The 22458-nt window shown below is 45.6% G+C and overlaps 1 protein-coding gene across 2 annotated transcripts in view; it reads left to right on the forward strand.

The window, feature by feature from the left end:
* LOC100495690 (myosin-16) overlaps positions 1-22458 on the forward strand; it is a 66247-nt gene that overhangs the window by 5554 nt on the left and 38235 nt on the right. Inside the window, exons 2-5 of one of the 2 annotated variants that reach the window (XM_031894659.1) lie at positions 506-601; positions 2935-3314; positions 8999-9089; positions 16089-16145. In XM_031894659.1, the coding sequence (XP_031750519.1) occupies positions 506-601; positions 2935-3314; positions 8999-9089; positions 16089-16145 (624 nt within the window). The remainder of the gene's footprint in view (positions 1-505; positions 602-2934; positions 3315-8998; positions 9090-16088; positions 16146-22458) is intronic. The other variant, XM_031894660.1, reaches the window with a different exon arrangement.

Raw genomic sequence — 22458 nt, forward strand, 5'->3', positions numbered from 1 at the left:
CAAATTCTTTTTTTATTAGATCATCCATATCTGTAATAAATGTATTTTAAAACCTGATCTGTCAATCATATATTGCTTGCCCCGCCTCTATGCCACAGGGGCAGGCACTATATAATTGACAGATCAGATTTTTAAGTACAGTTACTTTCACTGTCCATTCAGCACTTCCTAGATGGAGCATACACAAGATTTTGGGGTTATAAAAAACTTTCCTCAAAATGTCCACAAAATGGCGCCGGCCTGCTGGCTGTGATTGTGAATTATGAGACTGAAGGAAACAAAATTAAAACAATTTATATCGCGTTAATAATGTTTAATTTGCTCAACTAACCTGATAGAAAAGGATTTGGAATTATTTCTTAGGGTGCCAGTTCCCCTTTAAATCCTTTCTCCTTCAGCTGCACAATCTCTAACCCAATATCTTCCGCGGCCACAGGAGTCACATTTGATATTACTTTGAAGAAAAACACGAAAGTAAATTTCAAAACAACGACTTTCATTCCAGACTTGTGTTGAAGAGCTTCAAAGTCCGACAGATCGTTCGGAAACAGAGGAGATTGTTATTAGAATATTGCTAGAGGAGGAGAAGGAAGAGCGGGAGGTAGGAACGCGCAGCGACACAATGTCCCGGGGGGTAACGGAAAATTCCGCTCCTGTATCACTAGACGTTCCCAAAACTTTAATATTCTACTTGCGCTCAAACATGAAAGCACCACAAACTGTTCTACCTGTAGGCTGCCATGTTAGATTTCAAGGCCCGCCCACTTTTTTGAGTCACTTGGGAACGCTCTGAATAATAGGATGATGTAGAAACTAATATTCTGAATTAGTTATTTCATTTTCAGTTCAGCAGCTCTGCAGTTTGGCGGGTTTCTTTTTTAGCTATTTGGTTACTATGGTCCAAGTTACCTTAGCAACCAGGGAGTGGTTTGGATGGGAGACTGTTTTATGAATAGGGGAGGGACTGAATAGAAAGATAAGGAATAAAAAGTAACAATAACAATAAAACTGGAGCCTCACAGAGCAATAGGGTTTGGCTGCCGGGGTCAGTGACCCCCATTTGAAAGCTGCAAAGAGATAGAAGGAGGCAAATAATTCAAAAACTATAAGAAATAAATAATGAAGACCAATTGAAAAGTTGCTTAGAACTGGCCTTTCTATAACATACTAAGGGGGGGGCATTCACTAACCTGTTTTTATGAGATGGAGAAAGTCATGGAACTGAGGCCAAGTAGAAGTCAATTTCAGATGTCCCTTCCCTGGAAAATTTTTGTTTACTTCGACCTTTTTCGAGTTTTTCAGATTTTTGACTCAGGGTTTCCATGCGACAATTTCAAAAAGTTGCGGTTATTCTGCGACAAGTTGTAGAAGTCGCACTCCTCTAGACTTTTCACAAAAAACGTGCTTTTTCACTTCGGATTATTTGTAAAATGTCCGACATTCGTGGAAACGAGTTTATTTGTGACTTCAAAAAAATATAAAAAACGAGAGAAATTCGAGTTTTAGTAGCAAAAACATTTAATTTGTAATCAAAACTATCTCAGTTGCATTTGCTAAACATAAAAATAGTGTGACTTAGGCCTAAATAATAGAACAATTCAGATGGAATATGAAGGTATCCCATGGAAACGATCCTGGGATTTCTTCCCAGAATTCCTTCTGCTTTGCATATGAATGAGAAAGTGATCTCCCCAATCAAAATGCTTTTCTTAGGCAAGATTTTCCTTGTGGGTTTATATTCCCGTATTTCAGACCCGACCGAAACCGTAACTTTTAATCAGCTATGGGATATTGAACAGTTACCAGTCTGCGAGTAAATACGGGATCAATACCCGAGGCGCAATCATTGGTCGCGGTTATTCACGCCTCCGTGGTCATATTCTCAATACCAGCAAAATTGATGTGGTTATTAAGCCGCCCATCATGTTCCGTATTGATCCCGCATTGATTTCTTATTACACATGTTATGTTACACCGAGCGGCGGACATGGGGCATTAATCAATCGCCATGGATACCTGCCATGCAAATATTTACTGCCTCGGCGATACAGTTACTCCGGGCTCGATGCGCTATAATAATGACACCATAAAATGTATTATGCCTTGATGAGACCTATAGGGTAACCGGAACCCGCCCCCCCAACCCTGTAGGCAATTATGAATAATATCCGGTGCTGGTTTCCCTTTGGGCTAAACATTAACCCTATCTGTAACAATGGCCCCTTTATTGGAGCTCCCTATAGATCCTCTCAGGTCCCTGTCTGGGTTTCACATGAGGGGTGGGCGTGTCCTAACGGTCCCTGCCAGAAGCACAGTAGGAGGGGTTTATTTTATTCAAACGAGTTTTCCATATTAATAAATAAGCACTTGAGGTTTTTTGTTTTTTTAAAAATGCGAGTTTTTTTCGAATAAGAAAAAAACTCTCCAATTCACAAATGCGAAAATCGATAAATAAGCCCATTAATTAACGTTGAACCCTTTATCTTCTACTTGTGGTTGAAAATTGGAGCTTCAAAAAGGTTAGACTTTAGGGTTTGGTTATAAATTGGAAAGTCAATTTCTCACGAGGCTCCATGATATGTTTCTAGGGATGCACCGAACCCACCATACGCAAAATTCCGCCCCCCCCCCGACTATTTAACCCTTTCAGCTGAAACCGGATCCTTCAACAAAAAACCTGGATTCAGCCAGAATCCCGAACCGAATCCGGTGCATCCCTACATTTTGTTCTTTTGGGCTTCGCTATTCAGAAAACTTATTTGGGTTTCCAGTTGAAATGAATGAGAGAAGAAAACATTCCCTGAGAGTCCCAACCAGCAGGAGGCTATTTGCCCCTGACCTTGGAGGAGTGGCTTATATGATTATACTTGGTCATGTGGTGCAATGGGGGCCCTAAGGCTGACCTATTATATGCTACTTCCTTTCTTACCGCAGGATTTGAAACCAATAGAGGAAAAGGATATTACAAAAGGCGCAAAGATACGGGTTTTAAACTCTACAGAGAAGGAAGGAACCCAACTGAAACCTGCGGGGCCCAGAGCAGCCGGGGCAAATCTACCCTCCTGTGAAAATAAAAATGGAGAGACAAAAACACATGGAACGATATTAGAAGCTCAAAAGAACGAGGCAGGAATGAGTCTGAGGAACCCAAGAGGAGATCCGGGACAGAGAGGAGAAGGCGACGCGGAAACGTCTTCTGAGGGTAAAGACAAAGTAGCCACGAACTCCCCCGAGGGAAGGACACGGGAGAAAAGGAACAGTTTCACCCAAATGGGGGCGAATCAGAAGGAAAGTCTGGAGGAAGAAATAAAAAGGTAATTCATTTATTTGATTTAGAATTATGGTCCTGGTTAGTGATGAGCAAATCGGCCCTGTTTCGCTTCGCCATAAAGTTCATGAAACGGGCAAGAAAATTCCCGAAACGGCGAAAAATTCACGAAACGCATTTGTCACACGATTTTTTTTGTCACCTGCATCTATTTTTTGTTGCCCGCACCTTTTTGACGCAACTGCGCCCAATTTTGATGCGGCCACGCCTTTTTTTACATGACCACGCCCAATTTTGATGCGCCCATGTCTTTTTTTACACGACCACGCCCAATGTGACACAACCATACTTTTTTTTGACGCAACTGCGCCCAAGTTTGATGCGGCCACGCCTTTTTTGACACGACCACACCCAATTTTGATGCGGCCATGCCTTTTTTTGACACGACCACGCCCAATGTGACGCAATCATACTTTTTTTGACGCAACTGCACCCAATTTTGATGCGGCAGCAATGTTTTTTACGTGACAGTGCCCAATTTGATGGATGACAAAAAAAATCTGCGCAATTTTTCCGCAGTGAATTTTCACGGCTGTTTCACAAAACAATTCGCCAATGGCGAAATACGGAAATTCGCTGCAAATTCATGCCTGGCAAAAAAATTCGCTCATCGCTAGTCCTGGCCGAACAAAATCCTAAAAATCATGTGACGTTTTGTCACTTAAACACAGAAGTTGACATTTTTTTTACATTTAACCCTTCAGAAACCTAATTAGCATATGCTAATTAGGATTTGGTTTGGAATTCCAAATCCCTTATGAAAGATTTGGGGGTTCAGCCGAATCCAAAAAAGTGAGTTCAGTGCACCCCAAGTCTTAATTATTCCTTATTTTGACTTTTTCTGATCAGGGAATCACATTCTATAATTTTGTTTTTAAAAAAATACTCAAATTATAAAATATTTTGAATACTGATAATAAGCCCCCCCCCTTGACTCAAATAAAAGCCCCCCAGGTTTTCATTGCTCAGTTTTTACATTCGAGCTGGAGATGTTTCCAACCGATAAATCTCGAATATCTGAACTCGGAAAACTCAAATTTGAAAATATTTGACTTTGTGTTTTTTTTTTTTTGCCTTCATTTCTCAGAAAATAAATGAGAAACTTAAATTCCAATTTTAAGAAGTTTTCCCCAGGGAGATGTGAAACATTTCTCTCCTTATCTGTGTAGGCCATCATGAAAAGCCTTAAACATTCCGTGATAGGTTGAAAGTGACAACAAGGGGAATTTCGCTGTTCCGTCACACAGAGTGGGGCTGAAGAGTGAACCCTCACCAAGTCCAACCCAAGCAGCCCCGACCAACCCAGCCAGCCCCATCCAACCCCGACCAACCCAAGCAGCCCCATCCAACCCCGACCAACCCAAGCAGCCCCATCAAACCCCGACCAACCCAAGCAGCCCCATCCAACCCCGACCAACCCAAGCAGCCCCGACCAACCCAGCCAGCCCCATCCAAACTAAGCAGCCCCATCCAACCCAAGCAGCCCCATCCAACCCCGACCAACCCAAGCAGCCCCATCCAACCCCGACCAACCCAAGCAGCCCCATCCAACCCCGACCAACCCAAGCAGCCCCGACCAACCCAGCCAGCCCCATCCAAACTAAGCAGCCCCATCCAACCCAAGCAGCCCCATCCAACCCCGACCAACCCAAGCAGCCCCATCCAACCCCGACCAACCCAAGCAGCCCCATCCAACCCAGCCAGCCCCATCCAACCCAAGCAGCCCCATCCAACCCAGCCAGCCCCATCCAACCCAAGCAGCCCCATCCAATCCGACCAACCCAAGCAGCCCCATCCAACCCCGACCAACCCAAGCAGCCCCATCCAACCCAACCAGCTCCATCCAACCAAACCATCCCCCTCCAACCCAACCAGCCTCAACCAACCAAACCAGCTCTATCCAACCCAACCAGCCCCATCCAACCCCCTCCAACCCAAACAACCCCTATCCAACCCAACCAGCCCCAACCAACCAAACCAGCTCCAGCCAACCCAAGCAGCCCCAACCAACCCCAACAAACTCAAGCAGCCCCAACCAACCCAACCCCCATGACACAACACATGACCCTCCCTGAATCAAGTCCCTCAGAAATGCAATAACAAAATCTGTTTCCAAAGAAACATCTGTGGCCAACTAAGTGCCTAATCGCTGCCCCGCAAGACTGTATAACATGATGCTGTTCTTGGACAGAAATACGGTCTTTCTGCAGAATTCAGAACATGCCGCTAAATGGCCAAATTCCTATAAAAAACGAGTATAGGAGTCATAAACGTAATGATAATTGGCTCAGGAATAAAGACTTATGCTTGGGGCTTAATTACAGGCCAGGGTCTTTATTTAATCCATGATTTATATTATTCTTGACTTTAGAATATTCCGAGCACCTATAAAAGCAACAAGGTTAGGAATGGAAATTAAAATATGTGATCCTTTAATCCTTACAAAAATGAGCCTTCAAAAGGGGGTTAAGCTCCATATAATAGCCAAGATGGATTAAACTGTAATATACTAAGGGCTGAGTATCACGTTATGATGATGAAAGTTGTCAAAATGTTCCAAGCAAAGTCACGGGCCCAATCTATCTGAGCCACGAATGGCCGTCCCAGTCAGATACAGAACTTCCAACTTGTACAGAGCGAGATCACTGATTCTCATTAGCGATGGGCGAAATGTTTCGGCAGGCATGGATTTGCAGCAAATTTTTTGCGTTTCGCAAGTATGAAAAAAATTGCCGTGGAAAAATTCGACTCACGTCCTAAAATTGTCGCCAGCGTCAAAAAAGAATAGTCACGGGTGTCAAAAGAATAGCCGCGGGCGACAAAAGAATATCCGCGGGCGACAAAAGAATAACCGCGGGCGACAAAAGAATAACCGCGGGCGACAAAATAATAGCCGGGCAACAAAATAGTAGCCGCGGGCGACAAAAGAATAGCCGGGGGCGACAAAAGAATAGCCGGGGGCGAAAATTTTTTTGCCACATGACATTTTCGCTGTTTCGCAAATTTTTCTCCGTTTCGCAAATTTTTCTCCGTTTCACGGATCTTTTGAAAGATTCGCTAATTTTCCAGCGAAGCAAAACGGAACAGATTCGCTCATCACTAATTCTCATCCCTCATTTCATATTGTAGGAACCATTTCCTTCTGATACAGGAAGTGCCCGATGCTTATTGGAAAGAGAGAAGATAAACCTCTGGCTCTTCAGACCCATTTCCCATAAGCAATTTCAATTAGCCAATGGGAACTAATCTACTTCTAAACTAAGTACTGGGGTGGGGGTTACATTCACTTACCTAACTTTTGTATGGAACGGAGATGAATTCCCCCCAGAGAAGGATTTATCCCAATGGAATTACACTTTCCCACTTTCATTCCGCTCTCATTTAATCCATAAATCCCAGATTTCCCCACAACTAAACTAGGGATGCACTGAATCTCGGTTCGGGATTCGGGCCGAATCCAGGCTTTTTTTTTTTTTTTTTGAAGGATTCAGTTTTGGCTGAATCGAATCCAAATTAGCATATGCTAATTAGAATTCGGAAAGGGTATAATGGTCGGGGGGAAAATTTTTCACCGCGCGCTGCGTGCACGACAATTTTTAACCCCTTCTAATCCTAATTAGCATATGCTAATTAGGATTGGGATTCGTCAGAATCCGTCAGAGTGGGTTCAGCCGAATGCAAAAAAGTGGGTTTGGTGCATCCCTAAACTAAACAATGAGAGAGAAATCACAACCAATGAATGCCCTTTTGAATGCCCCAGCCAGTGCTTAATGGGCCAAAATGTTAGCCCCACCCCCCTCCCCAGTGATTCGCATCACCTGCCAGATACTAGGGAAGCGCACAGTGAAAATGTTTCAACTTCCATCTTTATCTGACAAAAAGTGGATTTTGTGGATTCTGTGAATCCTACTAAAAAAAGGCTAAATCTTGGCCAAATCCCGAACCAAAATCCTGGATTTGCTGCACCCCTAATAAACGTACACAGAACATAAAAAAAGAAAACTAGATTTGCCAAACAGACTTGAACAGGTGGAGTTTCCAATACTGGGGGGGGGGAAGGAGTCTGAAGGTCCTTGAAAGATCCTTCTTTTGTCTTAGAACTTCAGAGGTTTCAGATTTTTGATGGTGGTTTTTGTGCAAGAATTCAAAAAACTTTAGTATCGTCGACTTTTTCAGTTCAGATTTATTTTACATCAGGCATTTGTGGAAGTGAATTTAGTCGAATTTTTAAAAATAAAAAAATGACAAAAGTTAAGAGTTTTAGTTAAGAGATTTGGCAGCTTATTGGCCCGTGTAGGGGCACTAACGACGGGCCTGCCCAAGCGGCATTTGGCATAAAATCGGGCAGATATGGATCAGGCAGGTTTGAAAATCAGTCGGACGCCTACGGACGACTATACCCAACGTTCTAATTCGAATTAGCCCGATATCACCCACAGGAGAAGATCCGTTCACTTGGCGACCTCACCAAGCGAGCAGATCTTAGCACATATGGCCACCTTAAGGGAATAGATGTGGAGAGTCCAGTCAACAGAATTCCATGGGCACAGCAGAGGGATAGGATGGGCGGCTGAAACTGACAACCAGGGCACCAAACATTATTCTGGTGGGTTCTATCTGCATGTTAAGACAATCATCATGTTACTTACTGTAAGTGCCATTTAGCACATTTTATATCTAATGATTCTTGGCCATGAATGTCTGGTTCACTGTGGGCCAAGAGGCCTAGTCCAATTGCCCATTTGTGGCTATTAGATGGGAAGTCATAGTTAAGGTGGCCAATTCGGGTCCTTCAGACCAATTCGGCAGCTTATCGGGCCGTGTATGGGCCTAACCGACCTAAAATTGGGCAGATCTCAACTGGGCAGGTTTGATTCTCCATCGGATCAGGGACAGCGTCGGCTTGTTGATACGGTCCTCGGTCCAACGGCGCCTATACCCACCTTTAGGCAACCTCACCAAACGAGTGAACCTCTAACCTCTACTGGTTTTTTCCAACATTTTTGCTTGGATGATGTTCAATAAAAAACAAAAACAAAACATCAATGGCACTAGAGTTCCTTTCTGCATTTCATCCTCCACCAGTCTCCAAAATAAAAATAACACATTTCTGAAATTTTTGAAACAAGCTTTAGTTTTGTATAAAACGGAATGTGAGTTACGGGGAATGGAATGTGAGTTACGACTTTCTAATAAAAAGCAAATGGAGGTTTTTGACCTTTATTCCTGGGCAGCAGAATATCCCTCTGCCGGAATGGAGGCAGTTTTTTTTGTGTTTGGATTTGGTGCCCCGACCCCAACGGAGATGAACTGGCAGAGAGAAGGTTCTTCCTGATTAATGGCTGCCTGTCTTTTAAGAGAATTCCACAGGTAACAGTTTATACTGGGAGACATAAAAATCTCGGAATCATTTGGGGTATTTCACTTTAAAGGCACAGAGCGGAATAAAGCGGAGCTGGTTTAGTAGCAAAACGGAGAATTCGAGCGTTTTTTCCCCTAAACTTTCTCTGTATTTCCACTCAAGGGCTGTAACCTGCCTGCTGGTAATATATCACTTTATTCCCTGTTTCCGCTCTGTTCTTTTAATTGTCAGGGGGCAAAGTGGGGCAAATTGTCTTTCTTTGGAAGGTAAAATCATTTGAGTTTTTTCTCCCCCCCCCAACTCTAAAGAAAAGACGCGGAGATCAACACAATCGGGATGAAAGTGGAAGAGCAACGATCCGTGTCCATGGATTTGCAGAGGAAGAACAAGGAATATCTAGTAAGTCATTTGTTTTCCACATACAATATGGGGAATCTCTATCTAGAGCATCTCATAGAAATTCTGTGCAGAGAAAAGAACAAAGTGGTGATGAGTGTGAGAGATAAGTCTAGAGATGAAGGTTCTGCTGGAATAGTTTTCCATGTTAGATGAATGGCCATCGTCAGGATTCATGGGCCGCCATAGGGAACTCAGCATTGGGGTTTTAAAGAACCTTCCTTTATTTTTGTACTCACTGAGTCAGTCTTATCATTATAATTGTAAAAGCCCCCTAAATACCGGGTTTGTGACTATAACCTGTCAGGTTTTACTTGACTCTGAACCCCTATATATATATATGTATATAAAGCCCCCCTAAGTACCGGGTTTGTGACTATAACCTGTCAGGTTTTACTTGACTCTGAACCCCTATATATATATATGTATATAAAGCCCCCCTAAGTACCGGGTTTGTGACTATAACCTGTCAGGCTTTACTTGACTCTGAACCCCTATATATATATATATGTATATAAAGCCCCCCTAAATACCGGGTTTGTGACTATAACCTGTCAGTCTTTACTTGATTCTGAACCCCTATATATACAGTATATGTATATAAACCCCCCTAAATACCGGGTTTGTGACTATAACCTGTCAGTCTTTACTTGATTCTGAACCCCTATATATACAGTATATGTATATAAACCCCCCTAAAAACCGGGTTTGTGACTATAACGTGTCAGGCTTTACTTGATTCTGAACCCCTATATACCGTATATACTCGAGTATAAGCCGAGTTTTTCAGCCCTAAAAATGTGCTTAAAAAGTAACAATCGGCTTATATTCGGGTGTATACGGTAATTGAGCTAAAACTACATGACATACGGGAGTTGCGTGCGCGCCCGGCCTTACAAAGCATGTAGACGCGGCGTGCGCGCAACATTATGCTCAGCTGGGACACAGCGGCGTGCCCGTGCAATCCCCCCTGGGGGGGGTTATTGGGAAGGTCGGGGAGGTTACCGGGAAGGCAGCGCTGGGGGAGGTTATTGGAAAGGTGGCGCTAGGGGGGGGGTTATAAGATGAGATTTGGAGGGAAACAGGTGCTTCCGTAGCGCCGCTGATGATTACATAAATATAATTTTCCCGTTGGAATAACGCGCGGCAGTCGCCAGACCCTGACTCAGAGGGGCGGGGTTCCCACTAGGATTCCGGCGACACCTTCCCTCCTTCTCGGCAACAATTCAGCCTTATCTCTCGGCTTCCGCTCGCCCCCTATGGGAAGGGAATTATCAGTCTAACGCTTAGGGGCTCGTTTATCAATTTTTGCGTTTCTGAATAAAAAATCAAATAAATTCACATATCAAACGGGCGCTTATTTAATAATAAGGAAAACTTGTTCAAATTAAAAACTTCAATATCTTGAATTTTTCCCGTTTATGAGCTCTAAAAACTCAAAAAATTCAGGTTTGAGAATGAAACTTGACTTTGCCTGTGACGACTCCCATTGGCTTCTGTAGAAACTCGTAAGTAGTGATGAGCCAATCTGTCCCATTTTGGCAAAAAAATTGCCCTGTATTTACCCTCAAGAATTTGCCCCACTGCTGCCAAGCCCCTCCCCTTCCAGTGCCCATTGGACAGTATATCATGAAATAATAGCAGATTTTGCAATAACAACCCATCTCAAGGGCAAAGAAACATCCCAGATAAGAAATTTTGCTGGGGAGGGGGGGGGGGGGGGTTGAGGTCACAGACTTTTTCTTTAATTATCTAGCTATTTATTCAGCAGATCTCCACTTAGGAACATCAGCAGCTGTCTGGTTGCTAAGGTGCAAATTACCCTAGCAACCAGGCAGTGGTTTGAATGAGAAAGGAAAATATGAATAGGGGAGGGGCTGAATAGAAAGATAAGGAATAAAAAGTAACAATAAAAACTGGAGCCTCACAGAGCAATAGGGTTTGGCTGCCGGGGTCAGTGACCCCCATTTGAAAACTGGAAAGAGTTCTAAGTAGAAGGCAAATAATTAAAAAAACTATAGAAAAATATATTCAGAAGACCAATTGCAAAGTTGCTAGGAATAGGGCATTCTGTAGCATATTAAAGTTAACTTAAAGGTGACGTAGGGAGTGATATTCTGAAACTATTTGCAGTTGGTCTTTATTTTGTATTATATGTGTCTTTTTTTTAATTATTTTGCTTTAATTCAGCAGCTCCCCAGTTTGGAATTTTAGCAGCTATCTGGTTGCTATGGTTCAAATTACCCTAGCAAAGGAATAGGCGGCGGAATAGAAAGAAAAGAAATATAAAGTACCAATAACAATAAAACTGGAGCCTCACAGAGCAATAGGGTTTGGCTGCCGGGGTCAGTGACCCCCATTTGAAACCTGCAAAGAGGCAGAAGAAGAAGGAAAATAATTCAAAAATTATAAAAAATAAATAATGAAGACCAATTGCAAAGTTGCAAGGAATAGGCCATTCTATAACATACTAACAGTAAAGGTGAGCCGCCCCTTTAAGCCATAATTTCTGCGACTCTCGTGACGTGGGAGAGTTTTATTGCAGTGGAAGTGGGAAGATGAGGCTGAAACATCTCAGTAAGTAACGGCATTCGCAGCCGGGAATTCCTGTCGCTCCCCAATTCCCCTCGCTATTAGGGGCAGATTGCTGCTGTACAGCCCCATTTACTCCCCTCACTCACAAGCGGCCAAGTGGCCAATCCAGTTAATCAGGAACTGTCTCCAACCCCCAATGAGCACTTTCCCAGGAGATAGACTTTTAAGGTGGAATTTTTAAGGTGGAATCAGAAGGCGCTGGCGGCGGCACATTATCTCCCGAGTCCTGTTCGTTACAGGCAGCGGCGGCACAGAATTGTCCCCCTGTGTAATGACGGCTCATGAATTGCTTATAGGGAAGGGTCAGAGGGGGGAAAACAAGTTATTATTGGTGCTGCCAAGTCCCATATCCCTCACTCTCCCCATCACTCGCCCTTATTGTGAGTCTACTTATTGCTCCCCGTTCTGCTGTAGAACCACGAGGGGATCGGGGGGCATTCAAATAACTTTGATTATTAATTTTCATCCATTAAAAATACAAACGCCCATTATTGGGCAATGGCTCCTTATTGGGCGATGGCACCCAACAACTTCAAAGGGGACATTTTGTGTGAAAAACAATATTGTACTCATCTAAATATAGAAGGAATGGGCGTTAAAAAGTAGTTTCAGGCTGATTTATTGAGAATTTCCCCCAAAACCCCACTAGCCCCGCCCATCTGTTTCACTTCATGCTTCCTCCTTTCCCAGGCTGTGCAGGGGGGCGGCGACACTGTAGGATAGGAACCAATCAGCAGCTAGGCTGACCTGATAGGGAATTGAAGCCTGTCTTTGCTGTGATTGGCTATCCCCCTCCTACTGTGGAGGAACCATTAGGACACGCCCACCCCTCATGTGAAACCCAGAAAGGGACCTGAGAGGATCTATAGGGAGCTCCAATAAAGGGGCCATTGTTACAGATAGGGTTAATGTTTAGCCCAAAGAGACCCCCCCAGCACTGTATATTATTCATAATTGCCTACAGGGTTGGGGGGGTTCCGGTTACCCTATAGGTCTCCTTTAAAGGGGTTGTTCCCCTATGAGTTAATTATAAGCATAATGTAGTGAGCAAAATTTGCAATTGGTCTTCATCTTTTATTTATTATTTCACTATTTGTTCAGCCACTTTCAAGTGTGGTATTTCAGCAGCTATATGGTTGCTAGGGTTCAAATTATCCTAGCAACCAGGAAATAGTTTAAATGAGAGATGGGAATATAAATAGTAGAGGGGCTGAATAGAAAGATAAGGAATAAAAAGTAACAATAAAACTGGAGCCTCACAGAGCAATAGGGTTTGGCTGCCGGGGTCAGTGACCCCCATTTGAAAGCTGCAAAGAGGCAGAAGGAACATAATTCAAAAATTGGCCATTTTATAATATACATTATATTTTATTTTATGTTGTAGTAGGAAATGAATTACAGCCCACTGATAGATGTTACTGCACCCACAAACCATAACTCAGGGGTGCAGTGTCTCGCCCCTCGCTATTCCACAGCTTCTCTGCAATGACTTCTCGGCAGCCAAGGGGTTAAGCCCATCTCGTTTGCCAATCTCCCAGCTCCCCTGGCCCAGCTGTTCCCGTGTCTCTTCTCATTTGTCCGTCCCTATTTGCCGGTAATATCGTGTGTTTGTAGCGAATAAACAAGGGGACGTGCGGGAGCGAGAGGCACAAAGCTGCGCCGTAGTGGAAAATTGGGTAGAAATGGAATGATTAAAGAACAGCTGGCGCGTGGGCAGCCATATAGTCACGCCCGGTGGCCAAGGTGGGATCATCTGGTTGCCCACAGTTGGCCAATGCTTGCGCACCCATTTCATTGCAACCAAGGGCCCCTAATTCCCAGGAACCGTTAATTATTTTTAACTCCCCAAGGGACGTTGGAAAGGTTCCCTGTTCTTGGGGTGTTGGGCACCCAACATCTTCTGATCACGTTCTTCTGACCATGACCTGGCATTCCTCTTCATACACTCAATGGAACGTTCTCTCTCAGTACTTGGCCGCCATATTGTCACAAATATCCCCCAGTCCTTGAGCAGCACACCCCATGCATTCGCCCAGAGTGGCACAGGGAATGCTGGGAAACCAGAACAACATGGCCGCGTGGCGCCTAGAATAAAAGTACTAGATGAGGAGCTCAAGCCCTTGTAGCGTTGCCACCTGTCCAGACTCGGTCAGCCCAGTTTTCAGAGGGCTTTTCGGGTAGAAACTGCTTGCCCGGTTTTCCAAAAAAGGAAAGCCAGGCAGGATTTAATGAGATTGCTGATTGGCACATCATAGCCCCCCCGTGACATCACCACCCGCCCCCTTCCTGAAGAAAGAAAATGGCATAGGTGGCAACCCTAAGCCCTGGGTAGAAAGTAAGCGACTACAATAACGAAAGTAAGCGACTAGAATAACCAGGGGGCGGGCTGCTTTACTTAGCACCCTAAAAATTCTACCTTTACTTGTCCATTGCTGGGCCAAGCCGATGGGCGCCCAAGGCAACCCAACTGGCTCCCTCGCCCAAGGCAACCCAACTGGCTCCCTCGCCCAAGGCAACCCAACTGGCTCCCTCGCCCAACGCAACCCAACTGGCTCCCTCGCCCAAGGCAACCAAACTGGCTCCCTCGCCCAACGCAACCCAACTGGCTCCCTCGCCCAAGGCTACCCAACTTGCTCCCTCGCCCAAGGCAACCCAACTGGCTCCCTCGCCCTAGGCAGCCCAACTGGCTCCCTCGCCCAAGGCAACCAAACTGGCTCCCTCGCCCAAGCCAACCCAACTTGCTCCCTCGCCCAAGGCAACCCAACTGGCTCCCTCGCCCTAGGCAGCCCAACTGGCTCCCTCGCCCTAGGCAGCCCAACTGGCTCCCTCGCCCTAGGCAGCCCAACTGGCTCCCTCGCCCAAGGCTACCCAACTTGCTCCCTCGCCCAAGACAACCCAACTGGCTCCCTCGTCCAAGCAGCTACCCCCCGTGCAATTGTGTTCACTGCATTCGCCCAGAGTGGCACAGGGAATGCTGGGAAACCAGAACAACATGGCCATGTTGCGCCTAGAATAAAAGTACCAGATGAGGAGCTCCAACCCTGGTAGCGTTTCCCCCTGTCCGGACTCGGTCAGCCCAGTTTTCAGAGGGCTCTTCGGGTCAAAACTGCTCTTTTGGAAACCCAAGCAGGATTTAATGAGATTGCCGATCGGAATGTCATAGCCCCACCCTGTGACATCACTGACCTGCCCCATGACATCACCCTAAACCCCCTGCCTGACGAAAGAAGATGGCAGAAGTGGTAAACCCTAAACCCTGGGTAGGAAGTAAGCGACTACAACAGGGGTCCTCAAACTTCTAACCCAAGGGGCCATATTAAGGGCCCCTCAGACTGTTGGGGGGCCGGACAGCCATCACCAGCACCCCCCCCTTTCCTACATTAGACCACATCCTCTTTCATATCCCGCCCCCCCACCTCTATCTCAGCTCCCCTGTGAGTCCTCTCTCTCCACTGCCAGGGGTGAGAAGCAGCCGGGGGGGGCGGGTAAATTCTTCTGGGGGGCCGGATCCAGCCCGTGGGCCGTAGTTTGGGGACCGCTGGACTAGAATAACCAGGAGACGGGCTGCCTAACTTGGTACTCTAAAAATTCTACCTTTACTTGTCCTTTAAATCAGTAATAAATTGAGAGCTCGGATCTTCGCAGGGCAAGGCCGATGGGCAACCAAGGCAACCCAACTGGCACCTAAGGCAACCCAACTGGCACCTAAGGAAACCCAAGTGGGACCTAAGGCAACCCAAGTGGGACCTAAGGCAACCCAACTGGGACCTAAGGCAACCCAACTGGCACCTAAGGCAACCCAACTGGGACCTAAGGCAAGCCAACTGGGACCTAAGGCAAGCCAACTGGGACCTAAGGCAAGCCAACTGGGACCTAAGGCAAGCCAACTGGGACCTAAGGAAACCCAACTGGGACCTAAGGAAACCCAACTGGGACCTAAGGCAAGCCAACTGGGACCTAAGGAAACCCAACTGGGACCTAAGGCAAGCCAACTGGGACCTAAGGAAACCCAACTGGGACCTAAGGAAACCCAACTAGCTCCCTCGCCCAAGCAGCTACCCCCAGTGCAATTGTGCGACAAGCGGGGGGAGTGGGGCACATTATGGAGCTGGCGATGGAAGAAAGAGGGACTAGACTAGGGGTGCAGAAGAGGTACCTAGAACCCCCCCCACGTGCCTATTCTGCCTGCCCCTAGTTCTGGCCCCGCCTTGGATTCAGCCGCTGTTGTACAAGCAATTAAAAGACTGACACGGTATTAATACGAATTAACCTTTGCCTAATTCACCGATTTGCTTTTTATTTCACGCGGTTTTGTTTAAGGTCTCGGGTCATTTTCATTTCCTCTGATCTTATCGTTGGCCCCAGCGAATGGCGACACGTTGAATTAATTATGCCCTTCATTTACAGGCTCACATCGAGGAGCTGGAGGAGGAGCTCGAGGCGGAAAGGAATATAAGAGCCAAGGTAGGGACCCCATGAATCTTTTATATACGGAATTAATACTTCAATAAATCTGTCATTTATTTATTATTCAAATGGAAATGATTTCCAAGAATAAATCATATGAGCGATAAATGAAAATCTAAATGTACCTGCAGAATGTTCCTCTTCTATATTTGTATATGAAACTGTGTAGGAGGTGCCATAGTGTTTCCCTTAGACAGTACAGTATGGGGGTACAGCTTATTGTGTGCCCAGAACATTCCTTCTCTGTATATTTGTATTTATACATATGGGTAGGAGGTGCCATAGTGTTTCCCTTAGGCAGTACAGTATGGGGGTACAGCTTATTGTGTGCCCAGAACATTCCTTCTCTGTATATTTGTATTTATACATATGGGTAGGAGGTGCCATAGTGTTTCCCTTAGACAGTACAGTATGGGGGTACAGCTTATTGTGTGCCCAGAACATTCCTTCTCTGTATATTTGTATTTATACATATGGGTAGGAGGTGCCATAGTGTTTCCCTTAGGCAGTACAGTATGGGGGTACAGCTTATTGTGTGCCCAGAACATTCCTTCTCTGTATATTTGTATTTATACATATGGGTAGGAGGTGCCATAGTGTTTCCCTTAGACAGTACAGTATGGGGGTACAGCTTATTGTGTGCCCAGAACATTCCTTCTCTGTATATTTGTATTTATACATATGGGTAGGAGGTGCCATAGTGTTTCCCTTAGACAGTACAGTATGGGGGTACAGCTTATTGTGTGCCCAGAACATTCCTTCTCTGTATATTTGTATTTATACATATGGGTAGGGGGTGCCATAGTGTTTCCCTTAGACAGTACAGTATGGGGGTACAGCTTATTGTGTGCCGAGAACATTCCCTCTCTGTATATTTGTATTTATACATATGGGTAGGGGGTGCCATAGTGTTTCCCTTAGACAGTACAGTATGGGGGTACAGCTTATTGTGTGCCCAGAACATTCCTTCTCTGTATATTTGTATTTATACATATGGGTAGGAGGTGCCATAGTGTTTCCCTTAGACAGTACAGTATGGGGGTACAGCTTATTGTGTGCCCAGAACATTCCCTCTCTGTATATTTGTATTTATACATATGGGTAGGGGGTGCCATAGTGTTTCCCTTAGACAGTACAGTATGGGGGTACAGCTTATTGTGTGCCCAGAACATTCCTTCTCTGTATATTTGTATTTATACATATGGGTAGGAGGTGCCATAGTGTTTCCCTTAGACAGTACAGTATGGGGGTACAGCTTATTGTGTGCCCAGAACATTCCTTCTCTGTATATTTGTATTTATACATATGGGTAGGGGGTGCCATAGTGTTTCCCTTAGACAGTACAGTATGGGGGTACAGCTTATTGTGTGCCCAGAACATTCCTTCTCTGTATATTTTTATTTATACATATGGGTAGGAGGTGCCATAGTGTTTCCCTTAGACAGTACAGTATGGGGGTACAGCTTATTGTGTGCCCAGAACATTCCTTCTCTGTATATTTGTATTTATACATATGGGTAGGAGGTGCCATAGTGTTTCCCTTAGACAGTACGGTATGGGGGTACAGCTTATTGTGTGCCCAGGACATTCCTTCTCTGTATATTTGTATTTATACATATGGGTAGGGGGTGCCATAGTGTTTCCCTTAGACAGTACAGTATGGGGGTACAGCTTATTGTGTGCCCAGAACATTCCCTCTCTGTATATTTGTATTTATACATATGGGTAGGGGGTGCCATAGTGTTTCCCTTAGACAGTACAGTATGGGGGTACAGCTTATTGTGTGCCCAGAACATTCCCTCTCTGTATATTTGTATTTATACATATGGGTAGGAGGTGCCATAGTGTTTCCCTTAGACAGTACAGTATGGGGGTACAGCTTATTGTGTGCCCAGAACATTCCTTCTCTGTATATTTGTATTTATACATATGGGTAGGGGGTGCCATAGTGTTTCCCTTAGACAGTACAGTATGGGGGTACAGCTTATTGTGTGCCCAGAACATTCCTTCTCTGTATATTTGTATTTATACATATGGGTAGGGGGTGCCATAGTGTTTCCCTTAGACAGTACAGTATGGGGGTACAGCTTATTGTGTGCCCAGAACATTCCTTCTCTGTATATTTGTATTTATACATATGGGTAGGGGGTGCCATAGTGTTTCCCTTAGACAGTACAGTATGGGGGTACAGCTTATTGTGTGCCCAGAACATTCCTTCTCTGTATATTTGTATTTATACATATGGGTAGGGGGTGCCATAGTGTTTCCCTTAGACAGTACAGTATGGGGGTACAGCTTATTGTGTGCCCAGAACATTCCTTCTCTGTTTATTTGTATTTATACATATGGGTAGGAGACACAATTTAGCAGGAATGGCCCTTTAATGCCCGGCCTGTAGGACGTCTGTAGATCTCCCGGGTTGGCAGGACAATGGAGTTCCCTCACTTACACACAAGCAATAAAACGAGGCGCAGGGAGTTAGAGAAGCAGAATAAAGGCCCAACATGATCTCACTGTAGCTCAGGCCTCTGGGAAAGCGCAAATGCTGCATCTGTACAATCATAGTTATTGGGGGTGCAATTAAATGGTAAATATTATATCTGGAAGGTTCCCACAATGCAACACACTTTCTAGATACACAGGATTACAATGAAAATGATTTCATTTTTCCTCGTTTATTTCCAATGACAAAAACAATAGGAATTTGCACTGAGCTAAAACTCTATTAACCCCTTGTTATTATTGGCCACAAACACAGGGAGGCCGCGCAATCTCCCCATCACCATGATTATTATTAAAGTATATTTCTAAAGCGCCAACATATTCCGCAGCGCTGTACAGTAAAATGGTTTATACGAGGACATACAGAATTATAAACAACCCATAACTGAAGGTGAAGAGGGCCCAGGTGGGAATTGAACTCACAGTGCAACGTCATCCAAGGGATCGTTGTGTAGGAAGTGAGATTTCTCTCACTGGTCTGGTATCAGACCCATTCGCTAGGTGTAATTGGCAAGTGTCCCACCCAGGGCCCCCATCAGGCATCACGGAGCCCCATATTACTTATAGGTCGTCCTACCCAAACAACCTTTTGGAAATAACCACACCCCCGATACATCCCCCAAAAAGCTTAACCACACCCACTACTCATCCAACCCATTCCCCATAAACTGCACTTTTATATCTTATAGGGTCCCCCCTATCATGACGCCCTTGAATGCAAGGCCCCTTTACCCTCCCTGATGGTGGCCTTGACCCCAACAGCCTAGTATGTCCTCTCCTCCTCAGTGGTGTTATCCAGCTGAGATGGGTGCAATGACATGGTGGGGTGCATGGTGGCGCCGTAGGTCTTGACACCACATCAAGGGTCTTTGCACTCAAGAGGTTTGAGACGGGGGGGTTTCACGCAGTCACTGTCAATCCCTGGTGCCTTCTTGCCCTTTCCTTATCAGTTGGCCCCTTCCCATGTTGGCTTCTGTTTTGGCAGATCCTTGGCCTGACCTAGGCTTTTGCCTCATCCCTACTTCTACCATTTTGCCCATCTGGTCACTAGAAGTGGAGCAGGTTCTCCTAGTGATACTAAATACCGTTACAGGGTCCAAAGTCCGTTGTTGGCAAAGGTCTCTTGCTTCTTGGGGGGCTAAGACTATAGCTTGGTGGCCACCTCAACCAACAGTTATAATAGGGAAACCATTGCGACCAATCAGAAATGTACTTGAATGGTTTCCAAATCAATTTTAGACCAAGTGTCACTTTCCCAGCACCCACATCTAATCTGGTCCCCCCGCTATCATATACTCATATAGAGGCTACACAGTGGGGTGCATTAGCCACGCCCATTAACTTGGCCCGGCTTGTTACAAAAGACTTCTTAATGGAAGGTGGTGGGATCCGTAGAAGCACCCATAGCAGCAGGGTGGACTGGGGGTTGCAGGGCCCAACGAGGCTGCCGGCCCAGGGGTCCCTGCACCCCCCAAGGGGCCCCCACCACCTGCCTGACCCCCGAGCATCCATGGAAGCGGAGACCGACCCTGGATAGCAGAGCAAGTTTTATGGATAAGATTTAGGAGCACGGAATGATCCACTATGACTCGCCCAATAAAAACAATCCACAAGTTGGCCGTAAAACGAGAATAAGAGAATGCGTAGAAATGGGGGGCATCAGCAGCCAAAGGCTTCTCCCTGGATGGGGATTCACAAATTTGTAACGGGAGGGAACGGGGGGGGGGGGGGGTTTGGCTGAATAATTACGTAGAGGAGGCGATTAACTAACTCGCTAGTAAAGGCTTCACTGAGATAAATATATAATTTACTATTAATTCAACAGCCCAACCAGCTGACCATGTTCTCTTTTATTCCCGTTGTAAAGGAATTCTAACACTACATAAGGATAACCCAACCCATCCAGTACCAACCCACCAGCAACCCGACCATGTGACCCAATCCATCCAGTACCAACCCACCAGCAACCCGACCATGTGACCCAACCCATCCAGTACCAACCCACCAGCAACCCGACCATGTGACCCAACCCATCCAGTACCAACCCACCAGCAACCCGACCATGTGGCCCAACCCATCCAGTACCAACCCACCAGCAACCCGACCATGTGACCCAACCCATCCAGTACCAACCCACCAGCAACCCGACCATGTGACCCAACCCATCCAGTACCAACCCACCAGCAACCCGACCCATCCAGTACCAACCCACCAGCAACCCGACCATGTGACCCAACCCATCCAGTACCAACCCACCAGCAACCCGACCATGTGACCCAACCCATCCAGTACCAACCCGACCCATCCAGTACCAACCCACCAGCAACCCGACCATGTGACCCAACCCATCCAGTACCAACCCACCAGCAACCCGACCATGTGGCCCAACCCATCCAGTACCAACCCACCACCTACCCCACCATGTGACCCAACCCATCCAGTACCAACCCACCAGCAACCCGACCCATCCAGTACCAACCCACCAGCAACCCGACCATGTGACCCAACCCATCCAGTACCAACCCACCAGCAACCCGACCCATCCAGTACCAACCCACCAGCAACCCGACCATGTGACCCAACCCATCCAGTACCAACCCACCAGCAACCCGACCATGTGACCCAACCCATCCAGTACTAACCCACCTGCAACCAAACTATGTGACCCAACCCATCCAGTACTAAACCACCTGCAACCAAACCATGTGACCCAACCCATCCAGTACTAACCAGTACTAACCCACCAGCAACCCAACCATATGACCCAACCAATCCAGTACCAACCCACCTGCAACCCGACCATACAGAAGTCAATGGCAGAGGTCCCTTCAGGATTGAGTGTGTGTTCGGCCAAGATTCTGCCTTTTTCAGCAGGATTCGGGGAGGGGGTCACCTTCTAGTTAACTTTATGTTATAGAATAGCCAATTCTAAGCAACTTTGCAATTGGTTTTTGTTAACTATTTTTCATAGTTTTTACATTACTTGACCATTTCCAGCTTTCAAATGGGGGTCACCCTATTGCTCTGTGAGGCTCCAGTTTTATTGTTATTGTTACTTATTATTCCTTATCTTTCTATTCAGCCCCTCCCCTATTCATATTTTCCTTTCTCATTCAAACCACTGCCTGGTTGCTAGGGTAATTTGCACCTTAGCAACCAGACAGCTGCTGATGTTCCTAAGTGGAGATCTGCTGAATAAATAGCAAGATTACACTTTATAACTTGTTTTGCTATTCAGCCCCTCCCCTATTCATATATCATCCTCAAACCACTCCCTGGTCGCTAAGGTAATTTGAACCCTAGCAACAAGATAGCTGCTGAAACCCCAAACTGCAGAGCTGCGCAACAAAAAATGAAATAATTAAAAAACTACAAATAATAAAAAAATAAAGACCAATTGCAAATTGTCTCAGAATATTACTCTCTACATCATACTTAAGGTGAACAAGCCCTATAAGCACATTAAAATGGAACCTTCTGCTCATGTACCTTCTAGAATCTCTGCTCTTTGCCAATCACCTTGCAGTCTGACGGTCGCACCACGGCCATTACATTCCCCACGTTAGACTCGCTGATGAGGATTGGATGGTGCCAGGCTCGGTAAAAGGGACTATTGATTTGCTGTCGGATAATTCCAGATGAATAATGTTTTCCCCCAAGCAAGAACATGTTGAATTTTCATTTTCCTACGCACTTCCCAACAAAGCAGAGGGGGCACCAAGAGAAGGCATAATGCCAATGGTATGAAGGGCCAAATAAGTAGCAGAGGGGCAGTAAATTATATTAGGAACCCTATGGGTTCAGATGT

This window comes from Xenopus tropicalis, chromosome 10 (genome assembly GCF_000004195.4).
Source record: "Xenopus tropicalis strain Nigerian chromosome 10, UCB_Xtro_10.0, whole genome shotgun sequence".
In the NCBI taxonomy this organism is placed as follows: Eukaryota; Metazoa; Chordata; class Amphibia; order Anura; family Pipidae; genus Xenopus; species Xenopus tropicalis.